The sequence below is a fragment of the Episyrphus balteatus genome, chromosome 1 (genome assembly GCF_945859705.1).
Source record: "Episyrphus balteatus chromosome 1, idEpiBalt1.1, whole genome shotgun sequence".
Lineage (NCBI taxonomy): Eukaryota > Metazoa > Arthropoda > Insecta > Diptera > Syrphidae > Episyrphus > Episyrphus balteatus.
The window spans coordinates 22,719,880-22,737,167 of NC_079134.1; the positions used below are offsets into that span (position 1 = coordinate 22,719,880).

General features: G+C 30.1%; 1 protein-coding gene across 1 annotated transcript in view; it reads right to left on the reverse strand.

The window, feature by feature from the left end:
- LOC129914413 (protein dachsous) overlaps nucleotides 1-17,288 on the reverse strand; it is a 231,187-nt gene that overhangs the window by 10,866 nt on the left and 203,033 nt on the right. Inside the window, exons 9-10 of the mRNA XM_055993664.1 lie at nucleotides 12,390-12,848; nucleotides 11,802-12,174 (exon numbers count right to left, since the gene is read on the reverse strand). Coding sequence (XP_055849639.1) covers nucleotides 11,802-12,174; nucleotides 12,390-12,848 — 832 coding nt within the window. The remainder of the gene's footprint in view (nucleotides 1-11,801; nucleotides 12,175-12,389; nucleotides 12,849-17,288) is intronic.

The window sequence follows — 17,288 nt, forward strand, 5'->3', positions numbered from 1 at the left end:
GTAATTAAGTTTTCCAAAAATTGAAGGAATCTACAACTTTCTGCCGAGTATCAACCTTTTGCAGAGTTGCCCGTTCTAACATCTTCATTTACTATCTGGTGACGAGAATTTTCATCATTGAATAAAATAACGACCCAATGACTCCGAAATAATGAATTTTCATACTGCTTTATCTGTGGAAGCAATTTATCTCACACTGTCTATGGATAACCCTAATTTTCTATTAAAAATAAAGTACATTTTTTTGTGGTCAATTGTAAAGTTTTGAATTAATATTGCATTCTAATGGTCTATATCTTAGCAAACAAAAGAGCTGACGTTCAAACTTTTTGAAAAAAAATTGTTTTATTTGCAAAATAAAAATAGAATGCACGACTGAGTCGCACGTATTTGCTCTTATGGTAAAAGAAGCTATTATCTTTTTTATGAAAAAAATTATTTTTATGAAAAAAAAAAATAGAGAAAATTATAATTTGATTTTATTAAATCATATTATATTTCTGATAATGTAAAAAAAAAAATAATATCTCTTTTAATAGGTACTTAATGAAACACCGTTTTAAACGATCACAAAACGAAGTATGCCATCTGACTTCTTGTTTAGAAAGGAATTTTTAGAAAAAAAAAATGAATATTTTTAGAGCTGTATTATTAAAAAATATTTTTTTTATATAAAAATTTTTTAACACAAAAAAAAATAAGAACGTGGAATTACTTTGAAGAAATTCATTTACACTTAAAAACGAAATGTCAAAACATTTCACTAACCCACTTTCAAAAAATTGATATTTCAAAAAAAAAAAAAAAAATTAAATAGATTTTAAAAAATCCAAAAATGTGTTTTTGAACATTGTCTAAAATGTTAATATTACGGTCACTCAAACGCTTTTGTATAAAAATCTAGGTTGAAATCAGGTTACTCCTGTAAGAGGTATTCAGCAACCTAAAAACGTTTCTATGTCAGTTAATAATAAGTGTTTAAAATATATTTTTTTTTAAAAGACGGGTCTTATCTGTAACATTAAAAAGCATTTAAAAAAAAAACATCCACAAAAACTTTACTCTCAACCATCTCAATTTCCACATGAAAAATTATGTTTCAATTTTAATTGCTTTCTTATCCTTTTAAATTAAAATAAGTTAAAATAATGCACTCTTATCTCCTTTAACAAAATGTCCAATAACTTGCTTTAACTTGGTATTAACTCCATTACTAATAGGATTAATGACATATTTCATGCTTCCCATCATCAATTTATTTCATTTACATATATTTTACTAAAAACTTCGACTAGAGCCAAGGAGTATAAATTCATTATAATATTTCAATCTTTTGCAATATAAATAGTTTTCAATCCTGTCGATGACTAATAGACCTATTTAATTTGTTCAATTAAAACTGAATCTGCTTGTTGGCTCTTCTGCTCCTGTGTTGTTTGCTCTCCTTCCATACAAATCATGAAATTATAAAAAAAAAAAACAGATACTAACCGAAAGAAGAAAAAAAAAATTAAAATTACTCCCAATGTATCGATTACAAGCGATTGATTTATGACATTCACTTGCAGAATATACAACAAAAGCGTATAGAAACTATACAACAACAATAAGAATGAAAACAAAAAAAAAACAACACAAAATATTTCAACTTAACTACAATTTCACCCAGAGTCCGAGAGATATTTATATGCATTAAACATTGTCCGCAAAACTATTCTACTCCTCCTTTCCTCTCTCACAGCTTCTCCAATCTTGATCTGAAAATAGGCCACAATTCTGTGGAATGAAAAATGCTGCCTTATTGGCATCCCCACTGTTACAATTTCAACAGTCAGCACCACCCCTCTCTTAGCTCTGTTTTTTCGTTTTTATATTTATTTATATATGGCATTGACATACAGCCACTACTTCTCTTATAAGAACTTGAACGTGTGTTTGCAGAAATGGAGAAGAGGAATTAAAAAAAAAAAACGAATTCTTTTGAATTATTGCGTTAACTTAACGAGCAATAAAAATAGCCAACATTGTAACATCATTTATCAGCGATGTTGCAGTTTCGCTGAAATCAAAAATTAACTAAAAAACGAATTAAAATGAGAAGAACAAAAAATCGAGAAAAAAAAAAATACAAAATTGCAACAAAATTACCTAGAAAGTTTAAACAAGATCACACACACGGTTCGCTTCTCTAGGATCACACGGAGGGATTTTCACAATGTATACAGTGGTTCGAATTATACAGATTTTTAGACGAAAAGCGCTATTTTTAAATGCCACTTAGCGACTTTTGTACTTTTGTCTCTCAAAATAATGAGTTTGCGATTAAACATCAGAAGCAAAAAAGATGTTCGCAAAGACGGTTTCACATTTTGCATAACTTTCGCAAGTTATTTACTTCGTTTGCGAAAGAATTTGCTCAAAGGGAAAATGTGTTGCATGAGTTTTTTTAAGCAGCTTGAAGATTTTTAATGTTGTCATATAACTTTGAGTCCTTATAATACTGCTTGAAACAGTTGCAAATTTTTTTCAAACCTTGGTTTTACGAAAAAAAAACTCGCAAAAACACCGAATGATTGCAAAGTATAATGCAAATAATAAAATAATAATGTTCAGTTGTTCCATAAGCCAAAAATATGTTTGCAAAAAAGCACTTTTACTCAGTTTACAAAACTATTTGCAAAAAGTTTAACATAATTTTCACTGTTTTAATTGTGTTCCATAAATGGAATATTATACCTAGTGAAAAGTGCAAAAAGAAATGTTCTGCAGCCGAAAATATACCTAAATTGCAAACAATGTCTTTAAAAATAAGATGATATATTGTGCAGCTTATTTGCAAGGTGTAAATACAGGTTGCGAAACTTGTTTTTCACTTTTGCAAATGACTTTTTAAAGCGTTGCGAATATTTATTCTTAATGTGTTTTATTGTTTAATAGTCTTAAAACATAAGAAAACTGTTTGAAGCAATTGCGAATTTCTGAAAACATTGAATTTGTGAAAAAAAACTCACAAATTTCTCTATAGGTCAATAAATACACTTGCGAACATGCTTGACTCACAAATAATATATTCAAATGTAAGATTATACATTTTGCAGCTTATTTGCAAGGTGTTTGCATAGGATGCGAAGTCGTTTGCACAAAAATGAACGTGTTTCGCACGGTTGCAAATGAATATTTTGAGTGTTTTGACGATAAGTCCTTAATGTAGGTTCTATGTGTGGCTAATAGTCATGGAATTCAAAAGACTTTGAGACATTTGCGAATATTTGAAAAAATTGATTTTACTTAAATAATCTCAAATCTACCATCTACCAAAGCATAGTGCATTGTGCGTAGAGAAATATTCAGTGTTATAAAAATCCAAAAATAAGATCATACATTTTGCGACTTATTTACTTACTAGTTTAACTTGATACTATTGTCTCGATGCTTAAGAAAATCATTTACGATATTCAAAAAACCTCTGAAAATGTTGACTTACAGAAAAAGTCCAAATATAGAGAAAAAATGAACACGAGTTGACTTGATTGCCAATTCGCAAATAGAAGTGCTCAGCAGATGTACGATTTTTTTTTATAGCCATAACTAAAAAATTATATTTGCTATCATTTTTAATGACATTACAAATAATTTCACCCATTTTATTGCAAAATTTTGATTCAATAATGCATTTCATTGCACATACCTTAGAAAACAAAAGAGCTGGCGTTCGAACTTTTTCACTAAATCCACTAATTTTTACCTTGCCTAGTCTATAAAATCAATTTTCGTGTCACCCATGAACCACTGTGAAAATATTTGTTGTTTTTTTTGCAAACTTGAATAACTAAAAGGAAATCACTATAGCAACTTTCAACTTATAGTTACTCTACGCACCCAATCAAAACAATCAATACCTACTCTCTGCTTGAACGCGCCCAAAACAACAACTTGCGAAGACTCAGATGCGGACGCACCCCGTGTGCTGTGTAACTTTGGTTAAATCAGCAATAATTCGAGATGTGTAGTGTATTTCTTTGTATGTTTGGTATCATCGAAGAGACCCCCCGTTGGAGAAATTTATTCTTATGGGCAATCGACGACAACATTTATAGATTTAACCGAACAGAATAAATAATTTTTTGAAAACCAAAAACACAACCAACAAAATGAAAAATAAGTCACAAATCCAATATAACTTTTGATGATGTTAAAAGAAGTCTCTATATATAATATCCTCACAAGTCTAAGTCAATCATAGAAACCGCCAGAGTCGATGTATCGTTGTCGTCATGTTGATTGTTGAGAGGCAAGGCAAACGCAATGCGAACCAAAAAAAAAAAAAAAAAAACAAGATATCACATGAGTCTTCTCCTCCTTCCTTTCCTGTTACCAACTTTTGATAGCTGCGTGAGGCCTCAACTAAAATGCATTCAATCTTCGAAATGTAGACAAAAAAAGAAGGAAACAGCCGGACCTGTGTGCGAAAGAAAATGCGGATGAAGAAAATAGGATATCACAAAGATATCTCAGAACAGGGCTGTTACAGAGACAACTTAACAAAAAAAAAAAAAAAAAAGAAGCAATGGCCGACCAACACGCAATATCACTTTTGCTTTTTGTTTTGTGTTGATCGGTTTTTTTCTGCACTTTTTTTGTTGGCAATCCTATGTTTGGCACTATCCCGAAAGAACAAGTGCGCACGTTGGACAAACTGAAGTCTCAAGGCCGCTCTGGCTTGGTCGATAGGCTTAGTTTGGTTCGGTTCGGTGATGACGATGATCATGGACACCAAACATGACACACACTGGCCGGCCGACCGAACATGCTCTGTGTGTGCAGTGCTGTATTGTGTGCTCATTAGACATTATGGAATTTTTATCAGATGATGGTTTTGGTGTATCCATTGGAAGACATACAAAACGAAGAAGACGACGACGACGAGTCAATCTGTTCTTTTACGATTGCATGATTGTTTGCTTGCGTTTATTGGGTTAAGAAATAAGAAGAAGAAGAAGAACTTTAACCACCAATTGGCAATGTCGATGTCGATGATGATGATGATGGTGAGAGAGTGAAATGGATGTGTCTGGTAAGATTTCAATCAGAGGCCAAAACAACCTTACAACATGGCAGCAGATCAGTTGTCGATAGTTTTTCCCTTCAAAGAGTTTGAGAGACTAGAACAATGACTTTCAATAAGATAACACACACAATAGCAACAACATTCAAGACGATGAACTAGGATGGACAGTGACGACCTACTCAATTTCTTTAATTTTTATTGATTGTACACCATGGACACGTCCTCTTCGTAGTCGGTCGTAGAGGAGAAAAATTAAAAAAAAAAAGAAAAAACACATTGCCCACATTCCTCTAGATCAGAAAATTCACCTTTTTTTTCTGCATCGTTGTTTTTCTTCAAATTACAACAACAACCACAATCATCACTTCTAGAAGAGGAAGACCAAGAGATTGAAGTCATCTCTCTAGGGAAAGATCATCATCCAAGTCATCATCATACATTGAAATTTTAATAGCAAAAGGTTTGCTCTAAACACGGACCAAGCATCTCTAGACCATTAAATCCTTCCCTTCAAGTCCCTTTCGTACTGAGTCTCGCTCTTTCTGTTTTCATTGTCAGATCGAATGCAACTTCAATGTTAAGTTTTCTGTGTTGTTTTGTTTTGCCTTTTGTGTGCTATGCGATCTCTTGTTTTTTTTTTTTTTTTCTTCAACGCAATACAACAACAACCTTCAAAATGATGAGGATATATATACGCTGGGTGATGAAGAAGAAGAACTCGTGATGTTGTCTTTAATTCATAATTGCGCACATAGAGAGTGCAATTTTTAGCCTGAGTGATTGCATTTCAAAATTAGCTAAAGGGGTGGGTTAAAAGAAGAAACAACAACAAAAAAAAAAGTAACAATAATAATGAAGAATAAAGAAAAAGAAAAAAAAAATAATAATATTAAAACCCATAAGATAAATAAATAAACGTTGCCCGGATAAGATATGTAAGGCGGGGTCTCTTCGCATGTTGGACAAAATTGTCTAGTTACGAGTAAATACAATGAATCGGGCGCTCTTTTCCTTTTTTCTGATGGATACAATAGCTCTTGGTAAACGACGTTCGATGTGGTATCTCTGAACACATTTTTTTTTTTTATAGTGAACAATAATCGTGGGTGGAATTAGAGGTGCTCAAGGGAATTGTTTTTCATTTTTTTATTTAAAAAAAAAAAAAATAAATGAAAAAAAAGTTCGAACGTCAGCTCTTTTGTTTGATGAGATATGAGCTTTGGAATGCTGTTTTGGTTCCGAAACATAAAGTTATAACTTTGAAAATGCTACACTAAACTATCGCATAGAATTATAGGAATTTATAGCCAGGGTAATCGATCAAAAATAAAAGACCGGATTTGTGGCTACTAAAAATTGGTTGGGTTTTGTTCCAAAAACGTACATAAAACTTCGTTAGAATCATTTTTTTATTATTATTAATTTAAATATTTCTTTTTCTTCTTTCTTTCTATACATCTGATATATTCCTAAAACTTTTGTGAAACAAATCTACCATGACTTATTTAAAGTTTGGGGCTAGTTTAATATTGATGCAATTGAAATATTTCTGAATTACATAAAAAACCAAAAAAATATTGCCTATTTGACGGATTATATAGAGAATTATAAATGTTTCATCTGAAAACTTTAAAAGAATTATGAAAAAATACTTTAAATTTATTTTAAAAATATTAATTTGAAATTTACGATTAGTGTCAATTTGATTTTTAAAAACATCGATTCGTTGCAACGAAATTTTGGGACGCAATTTTTTAATTTTTTTTTATCAGAAATAGCGAAAGTTTTCCTTTTTATTTCTTTTTTTTTTACAGGTTCATGTTAAAATTTTATTAAAAATAGATTCTGGATTAGCTACAGTCGGGATATTTCTTACGATTTTGGTAGCATGGAAAATATTTAAAGGTCAATTTCGGAAAGGATTTTGACTCTTTAGCCTTATTTTGTTTTTGTAAATATATTTTTTTTAAACAACTTAGACAACAGTCTGCAGTTGAGAAATAAATAAATAAATAAACAAAGGTGAATAAAAAAAAAAGTAAAAATGGTACCAAGATTTTATTACAACGAAGTGAAGTGATTTTTTGAAAATTACCTGAAAATTACGACTTTTTGCTATTACTAAAATTAAAAAAAAAATATTTATCAACCTGTTTTTACCTAGGCCATACGTGATTTTTTTAGTTTTAATTTTTTTGATAAGAGTTTATAGTCCGGTCAAATTAGACTAAAATAAGGGGGTGAGGTTACATTAATTCCCAGCAAGCTGAAAATTGGTAGGATTGTTGGAAACACCGTCATAAATTAAATCTAAAAAGTCCTCCGAGGCCTGGAAAAAAATTTACGGGGGGTCAAATATCACAAAAACTGGTTTTTCACGATTTTCAGCAAAATGGTAAGTCTTATCAAAAAATGTTCAATGCAAGAATTGTAGACCAGATTATTATATATAAAAAGTGTCATGACACTTTTTTTCCTAAGACCCACCGTTTCTTAGGTATAACGATTCAAAAAGTTGAAGTTGAGTTGTAAGCGTCATAATCAGGCCTATTCTGTAAAAAAACTCCTAACTGAAAAGTTCCTGAAATTTCATTATTTTTTTAGCTTGAATTTCGTTCTTCAATGGTTAGGAATATGGGTAAGCAAAAAAAAAATTTAAATTTTCACCATTTCCCTGGGAATTTTTGTTTAAAATATGTTTGAATATATACAGGGTGTGCAATAGAGAATGGACAACCCTAAAACGGCTGATAGCTACACTTGTGACTGTTCTAAAAACAGATAGAAAAAAGTTCTATCGCAACCAGTTCATAAAATATTGGCTTTTTTTCATTTAGTGTATTTTAAATTTTATCATCTTATGTTTTTTGTTTACTACAACCACGAATGAATGAATTTTATTTATTTCTTTTTTTATCATTTTCTACAATAATTGTATGAGTACATAAATGCTTTAAAAACTGCATAGCTATTGCACATTTTCGTAAAAAAAATTTTGAAATCTGTTTTTTGATGCAAAATGTAAAAAAAGTATTTTATGAAAAATTTTAAACACCTGAGGTATAAAATAAATCTATGGAAACCTTAGTGGCCAACTTTCTTAAAAATATTAAATATATTTTTGATAAGAGTTTATATTCCATCCATAAGAGAGAATTCTGATTAAAAATATAAAAAAGTTAGAATTATGTCGGTAAAACTAAATTATTTATTCAGGGTGCTAAAACGTTCCCGAAATGTCGTATGTAACGTTTTACCCATAATTGTTTTATTTAATATCTCACTGTAAAACGAAATATTTTTTGGTATCCCAAAAGAAGCGTTCCGGGAATGACAGTTTATTGTTCTAAGTAGCTCATAAATAAAATAAAACTCACTTAAAACATGACACTTTAAGAAATTTTGTGTTATATTTCTTTTATTAAAATTAAAATAAATGATATTATTTTATTTTTTTTTCTTAAATTTTATGAAAGACTAGCTAACCCCACCCGCTTCGCTGAGTGCATTTGAATCATTTATTTTCAAAACATGATAAGTCCACTTTTTTTTCAAAATTCGTTTTTTTGACTAAATTGTTACTCTAGGGATAACCACGTCTATCTTCAAAATAATGTCGTATCTACTCCATCTATATCCGATCTTACAGCTAAGCGAAATACTTTTTTAGTATCAAAAACAGGATAAGTCCCGGACTTATCATCTTTTGAAAATAAACAACAGCTTTTTATGTGTAAATGCTATATTAAGCTACTGGCTGAAAATCTTAAGTTTAAAGCTTCTTTAAAGTTAAAGAAGCACTCCGGACATTATACATTATTTTTTAATCTCAAATACTATTTTGTGATAGACTGGAGATGAAAGCAAAATTGTGTACCCATTTTAAAAGTAATTTTACATCCGTATATTTTCAAAGTATGATAAGTCCAAAAGCGTTTTTTTTTATCTTTTGAACTATCGCTCCAAAAATTAAAAACGAAACGGTATTTTGTACCTAGGCAAAAGTTCTACAAAATATATTTTTATAAATTTTGCTACACACATCAAAAGAAAATAGAACGTTTTTTTCTTCTCCTGCAAAATTTAAAATCATGGACTTATTATGTTTTGAAAATAATGATTCATTTATAAAAAAAAATTTAACCTGTGTGAAAATATGTTAACAATTGCGCTCATGGGCAGTCTTGCCCCAGTCATATCATATCTGATGTACTGGGGTCGAATTACAGCATACGATTACGATCATTCGTTAACGTTTTTACTATTTAAGAAAAAGTTAAAAATTTTATTTTTTCACTGTTAAAAATACAACTGACATGACACATGAACAATTTGATGAAAAATCACAAAATTTACCATAATTCTTCGGCGCCTGAACTGAGCTTGGTAAAACTTACAGACGTGTTCGATAATACTAAAAGGCACGTATTTTATATTGTAAGTGTTGCCAATTTTACTTTTTTTCATACAACGTAGTACAAAAATGGTCTTGCCCTAGGGCCGCCAGATAAAATAATATTAATGTCGGGACAACAGGTTTTAAAAGTCGGGACAAATCGGGACACCAAACAAACTTATTTCCTACATTTTTGCGGATGGTAAAAATTCCCTGTTTTGACAGTTTTCTAATTTTGAATGCGGACTTAAAATATAATGGAGTGTGAATAAATTAAGGCTAACAGCTTTTTATCTAAAGCTGGAAGTTTTTCATTTTGGAAATTCTAAGCTTTTGGCATTAACAGGATTTCAATTGTCTGAACTCTAACGAAAGTTATAGTGCTTACAAACATCAAGACGCCACAAAATATCTCAAAAACATGTTTGTAAATTTGGGCCGGTAGTTTTACTATTCATTTATACACGTGTAATAATAAAAGTGGTAATATATTTTCAACAAAAGGGAAACAACACTTAGCAAATGTTTTTAGGAAGAAAATGTGACCTCAGCTAAATGTTTTCGAGAGAGAACAAAAATCATTTTCATCAATTTCAAGGGTAAAGCCATTATGAATGTGTTATATCTGAGGTTTCAAAAACTTACTTTTCATTGACATTTCAACATTGTATTTCTGTTTTAACGGTTTAAAAAAAAAGATCAAAATGTTTGATGAATATGATTGTTCGAAATCAATTGAAATTGCTGCACATCAATAGTGATTCATTACGCAGTCACATTTTTTTCTGGCCGAAGGATTTCAAACAAAGAGAGATTAAAAAACAGAATGTCGGGACAATATCGGGACATTTTGTTAATCGGGACGTCTGGCAGACCCCATAGGCGGTCTTGAACCCCATTTCCACTATACTTTTTTATTTAAACACGAACATTGTTCCAATATTTTTTGTAAAAATAAGACCGAGGATCAGAATGTGTGTATTGCAAATGTGGATTAAATGACGACGCTTTTGCTGATCCTGAGTAATGTTATCTTAACAATAATGCCAAAAGTCAGGATTTAAACGATAATAATTAATAATTATTTTGAAGCCTGTCTTAATTAATTTATTAACAAATTAAGCTAAGTTAGAATTTTAAGAAATCGAGAGTGTTTCTTCACTCGTCCAAATTAACAGCAATGTAAAGATGGAAGAAAAGGTATTATTTTTTTTGAAACAAACCATCTACATATTAATACCTTTCAAACAAAAAAAAATTACCAAAATCGGACCAGCCAAACTCGAGTTTATCGGCCACACACAGTTAACGAACTCATTTTTATATATAAGATATGTGTATAACTGTTAAGAAAAAAATACCTAAAAATAATTGACTTTAATGTGTTTTTAAGTCATTTAAGCTTCTGTTTTTGAATTGTGGAAGTTTTCCGAGAACGCTTTCTGAATATATTAGATGAAATCGAAATAGAAATATTTCTGGAGGCAAGCCTAATAATTTTAATCAGAAAATAAGAACAAAAATTTTATTTAATGTTGCTTTGTTTTTTAAAAAAATGTCTGGAATTCAAATTTTCCACTTTCATGATTCGTTGATCATATTTTGCCTAAAACGAAAGCTAAAATTTTTCGAACTCAACGTTGTTGGTAATTATTGGTTCGCAATTTGAAAATTTGATTAAAAAAATGCATTTTGCATAAACAAAAATTGGTAACAGTATGCTTTATAAAAAAAAATCAATGCAAAACTTAACAATTATAAAGCGTATTTTGGACAAAATTGCTTCGTCAACATGATTCGTCAGCATGTTTCGTCAACATGTTTAGTGAACATTACACGGTTGGTGGTTCTGTAATAAGCTCAATGAAAAAAAAATTATCGATTTAAATTGAATGGTGATAGATTTATCATTGAACTGGAATATCTCCCCCAAAAGTCGTACTCAATTTGATTGAAAATGAAATATTTATTTAAATTCGTAAGCGTGTAAATTTCATTTTTCGATTTCACAGTTTTTTTTCATAAATTTGATTCATTAATTTTTTCTTAATTCCATTCAATTTTTAATATTCTAATTCCACAAAAGGTGATTTTTAAGCTTCATAAGGAACAGAATGTCCACATTAACAAAAATATCCTCAAACTCATTGTATGTCTTCTGTGATAAGATTGAAAAAATTAAATAAGTTTTTTAGAGTTTTTGTTTTACTGAGTGTAATAAAATAGATCAAAACGTTTTTTTTTTTGGGAATGTTTTGATATTATACAATAATTTCATTTATCACAACAATGAAGATTTTTTGAAATAAAAAAAGTAAAAGTTTATATCTAACTCACCCAACAACAGTTATTAATCCAGTATCATTTTCAATAGCAAACAGCCATTGTGTCTCATTGGCAAGTGAATATAAAATTTTTGCATTTTTACGCAAATCAGCATCGTTCGCCTTCACTTTCAATACCGACGAGCCAATTGCAATATCCTCAGGTATATTGGCAATATATTTGGTTTGTTCGAAACGTGGATCATTGTCGTTTTGATCCTCAACCGACACCGATATATTACAAAGGCCCTGATATGTGATGGGTGTACCACGATCTTGGGCTTGAATTTGCAATGAATACCGTGAATGCTGTTCACGATCCAATGAGCGTGCTGTTAGCTCACCCGTATGCATATCGATGCTGAATTTATTTCCCAAGTTACCGCCTGTAAATTAGAAATAGAAAAAAATAAAAATAAATATTTTTTGCAGAAAAACAACAAAATAAATAAACAATGGAAGGAAGTGTTTTTGATTCCATTTTAGGATTTTTTTTTTTCTTTTTTGTCATTGTCACTTCTTCAACAGTTTTTCTGGTCTATGATTTTCTTGGGTTTCACACGAAATATAGGTATAAAAAAAAAAATGCTAATGAACTCACCAATTATACTGTAGACAATTTCACCATTGGCACCCTCATCCAAGTCTGTGGCGACCACAGTATGAATGACCGCTGCCTCACTGTTTTCTGGCACTGACATCCTATAGCAGGAGCCCGGATGGAATTCAGGTGCATGATCATTAACGTCAGTTATTTTAATGACAATTGTTGCAATGTCAAATTGTCCGCCATGTTGATGTTGTTGTTGTTGTTGTTGGTGGGACTCAGATGTGACATCAGTTGATTGTGCTTCGGCTGATGTTGCTTGTTGTTGTTGTTGTTGTGCTCGTTGTATGGCAACACTTGGAGCACGATTCGTTTCAAATACATAGATTGGTATCGTGTATTCATCTTTGGTCTCACGATCAAATTGTCCTTGCGATGTGACATAACCACGATAAGTATCCACAATAAAGTGATTATTAGCAACACCTAATGGGATTTGATATGTGAGATTTGCTAAAAAGGAAAAGAAAACGATTCAAAGGAAAAGATTAGTTTTTGGGTAAAACTGGAAGAAAAAATAAAATATAATACATTTTTATAGGTATTTTTGCATAACGAGCTTAAGTGGTATAACACAATTTTGGAAATGAGTTTGACAATTGAAGTAAAAAACGTGCAGGAAAATAATTTCTAAACGAAGGGAAAAGTTGCCAATTATTGAGGTTTAAGGAATTTTCTCAAGATTGAATTGAATTCTTCAAATAATATGAAATCATTTAAAGGAGCGGCTCAGTTGATATCCAATATATCCAATAATCCATCGAAACTGCTTGATAAATATACACCAAGTTTGTGATTCCTTTCAATAAAAATTGTTTATCCAATAAAGAACGTCAAATCGCATGGAATTGGATTTTTTTCTTGAAATTTTACGGTGCTCCACAATATTAATAATATTGCTTTTAGTTTCAAAAGTTCAAAATTATTTCAGTGAACGCTCTGTACGATAAGTATTTGTTAAGTAAAAATCAAACAAACTCTTTGCTATATGCAGTGTATAAGTAAAAAAATTGTCTTAACATTAGTGATTGACAAAAAAAAAAAAAAAAAACACTATAGACCCGAAATGGCTACCCTGAGGCACTCGGTTCAAAGCAGAAATTAGATTTAAATTTTTTTTAAATTACTCAATATTGTCGATCACCTTCTAAACTTATTTCGATTCAAGTTTGATATTGTGAAACTTTCATACCAAAAATATTACTTGGAGCTGTGGAAACCTGTAAAAGGGATGAATTTTTTTTTTAAATGTTGTTAAAATATAACATTACTAAGGAAAGTGAAAGACTAAAGAATACGTGAACTTTTTATTTGCGGTTCTATCGGGCAAGTTTAGGATTCGTAAAAAAATCGAACTCGAGATAACAATCAGACATAACATTACGATGATAGAGAATGCTAAAAAAGTGAGTCCCGCAATTCTGCCTGTCGGTGTGTCTGTCCCTAACTCAAGCTGCAGCCCAAACTACTAATCCAATTTGCTTCACACTTAGTAGTTAAGAGTTTTAAAATTAACGGTACTTTCCATTTGACTAAAATGGTTAAATGGTTATTTTTCTCAAAAACAATTATTAATAGAACCTGCCTTGATTTCTGGCTTTCTCATAAACAACTTAGCTGATTTCAGGGAAAATTTTTGTATAAAAGCACCTAAGTAGTGTTAAAATATCTTAAAATTTTTAAAATTTAGGTAGTTTTGGATTAAATTTTTTTTTTTTTTTTTTGAAAAACCAATTTTTTGAAAATGGGTTGATATTTGTTTTTGAAATTTTGTGTTTATGTATAAAACAATGTTTTCTTAAGATAAGCATGACAAATTTTTGTTTTGAAATTATTTTATTAAGAACAAACATATATAAAAAAAACATTCCCTACAATTTTCGAAAAAAAAAAAAAAAATCCAAAAATTCTTCGTTGTACAAGTAACTAAACTTCATACTCAGTTTGAAAACTGAAATCAGTCCAAGGGGTGTTTTCGTTGTTTTAAAAACAATTTTTAATAATTTTTTACTGCTCTTGTAATTTCAATGAAAAGATTGAATTATAAGTTTTTTTGTTTTATGAACGCTAGGTATAAGAGACTTTATCATCCTAAGCAACTTTTAACATAAGAGCAAGTACGAGCGACCCAGACGTGCATTTTGTTTATTTTACGACAACTTTTCGGAGAAAATGCTTCTTTAAATCCAATTGGCAAAAACAGGAGATATGTTATAGGTAATGGTCATGAGCTAAGAAAATGAGCAAATGGGAAGGTATTAATCCAAAATTTTGTTCTGATTAAAAATAAACAAAATTGACGATTTTTTTCTTTGCAGATTTTTTATATTTTTTTTTTCTAATTCTTTATTGTAGCTCATGTAAAAATATAAAAATATATATTAAAGAAAAAAAAAAAACAAAAGAAAAATTTCAAAATTAAGTTTGCTGCTCAAATCTTTTGTTTTATTGAAATCGAGTGAATGTTATCTCAGTTTAAGCTCGAGATATACATTTACATTTAAAATTCGGAAGTTCCTGAAAAGATGAGATATTATTTTTGCCAATTTTAACAGTTATTTGTCCCACTGTATGCCGTGTGAAAGGTTTGTATCAATAAAATAATAAATATGTAGTAATTTCTTTGAACAAATTATTTCTCAACTCAGTTAAAATATCAAAAATATTTTGTAACAGCGTTCAGGAAAATAAGTAATTATAAATGTGATAGTTAATAGTTTTAAGTCGTTAGAGAAGCTCGTAGCGGAAATTAGTGAGATAAACTGTTAGATATAGTTTTAAGGCTGTTGACAAAATTGACATTTATCATAGAGTAGATTTACTGACAATTGTATCCAAACTGCTTTTCCACAGTGAATTCAAAATGTTTCTACTATTCCGACTAAACAAAAAACGTCCATGAATCCATAGGTTAATTTACATACATGTATAAATATGTAGAACAAGTTGGTAGCAAAATGAGAATTCTAGAATTGAATCCTTTGCTAAAAATAGTTGAGAAATATGTAAGCACAATCATTTAAGGGCTATAAATACTCTTGTAGGTACGTCTAACTAACTTATGTACCAACCAAAAAAAAAAACAACAACAACTTCACATGAAACGGACATTAACTATATTGATCACACACTTCTCTCTGCAAGCTTGTTGAATCAGCGCCCACGTGTATGCGCTTCTTGACAGAATATAGAACCTCTCTTCTTGAAATTCCATCTCTTTTAAACGACCATAACATTCAAAGACGATCTCGATTAATTACTATTTTTGTCACCATTTGACTCAGTCATGTTACTTACAGTTTCGTATATCGAGAGAACCCACCTTTATTTTGTTTGCTCTTGCTGACATCCTCCTTTCCAGATGGAAAACTGTGTAGACCAATAAAACATTTAAACATTTTTAAACTCGACTAAATATCAAATTAAAGAGGGCTTCAACTCTTTTAATTAGCACTTGTAACTGGGAGACAACTTGTTGTCTCACGTCGCAATGATGATAAAGGAGAAATAAGCAAAAATTGGAAACTTAAAAGGAGACAAAGTGAGGTTAAACATATCAAAAAGACACAAAACACCGATATGAGAAGTGTGAAGAAGTGAGAAAATAAAAATCCAACAAATAGTAACACCAAACACTTAATCAACTACACAACTTTGATTTATGTCAATTTAATAGATTATTTATAATATATCATTTTTTTTTTATTATGAAGAATCGACATAAGAGAATGAAAAGGAAAAAAAAAAAGAAGAAAGAAACGACGAAATTAATCGACAAGCAAATTAAATGCCAAATACAAAAAAGCGAAACGATCTCAAGACCTTATAGCAACAGCCAACATACAAACAAGTAAGTTTTTTTTTTTTTATATTGAAGTTGTAACTTTTGAAGACCATTCAAACTAAAGGACAAAATGAAGAACAAAATAACAAGAACAGGAACAACCAACACCAAAAGGTGCTAATTAAAGATTTCGCAAAGAAATTCCATTTCCTTCGTATAAGATCCCAACCAATAAAGTCTCCAGCACAAACCCAAACTTCTGGTTGTTTTGTAGTTGTTGTCGAATTTTGCAGAAAGACAGCACGAACCAAAACACAACAAAAAAAAAATCTTAGCGACCCATTTCAAGATAACATGGAGTCCTTTGAATTTTAACAATAATTTCGTGTTTTGTCTCATATATTCTGTTTTTTTCTTCCTTCTTTTTCTTGTTGTTTTGGGTTTTGAACTTTTCTTTTGGTTCATTTGTGGTCTTAAAAAATGTACGACTTTATGACCACTGGACATGTTTTCCAGTTTGGGTGCAGAACTAAGGCAATGACTTCTCAAAATTAGAGTTGGAGTTATCAAAATATCGATATTAAAAAAAAATCGATATCGTTCCAAAAAAAATTTAGCTGAAGAAAATATACAAACAGATTTTGGCAAAAAATATCGATTTTTTCTGACTAAGTGGATATCGATTATCGATATCTACTGTTTGTCGATAAATATTTTTTTATTTTCCACTCCCTTTTAATTGAATTAATTGAAATAAAAACTATTTTTTTAATTTTCCACTTGAGATTAAATAACAAGCCACGCAAAGCCATAATAATTATTGATTCCTTATCGAACAGTGAAAACTATATGTTTCTATGTCTTCTAGTTTATGAGAAAATTGAAATATAGAAACAAATAAAAAACAAAAAATATTTTGAAAAAAGAAAAATCTGATAAAATAATTTTTCAATTTTCTCAAAAATTAGAAGACATCGAAACATATAGTTTTCACTGTTCTTTAAGGAATCAATTGAGGCAGTTTTCTGTGTGAGTAATTTTTTTTACTTAAATTCACAGTCTGGACAAAAATAGTATAAAATGAGTTTAAAAAATTTTTTCGCCTATTT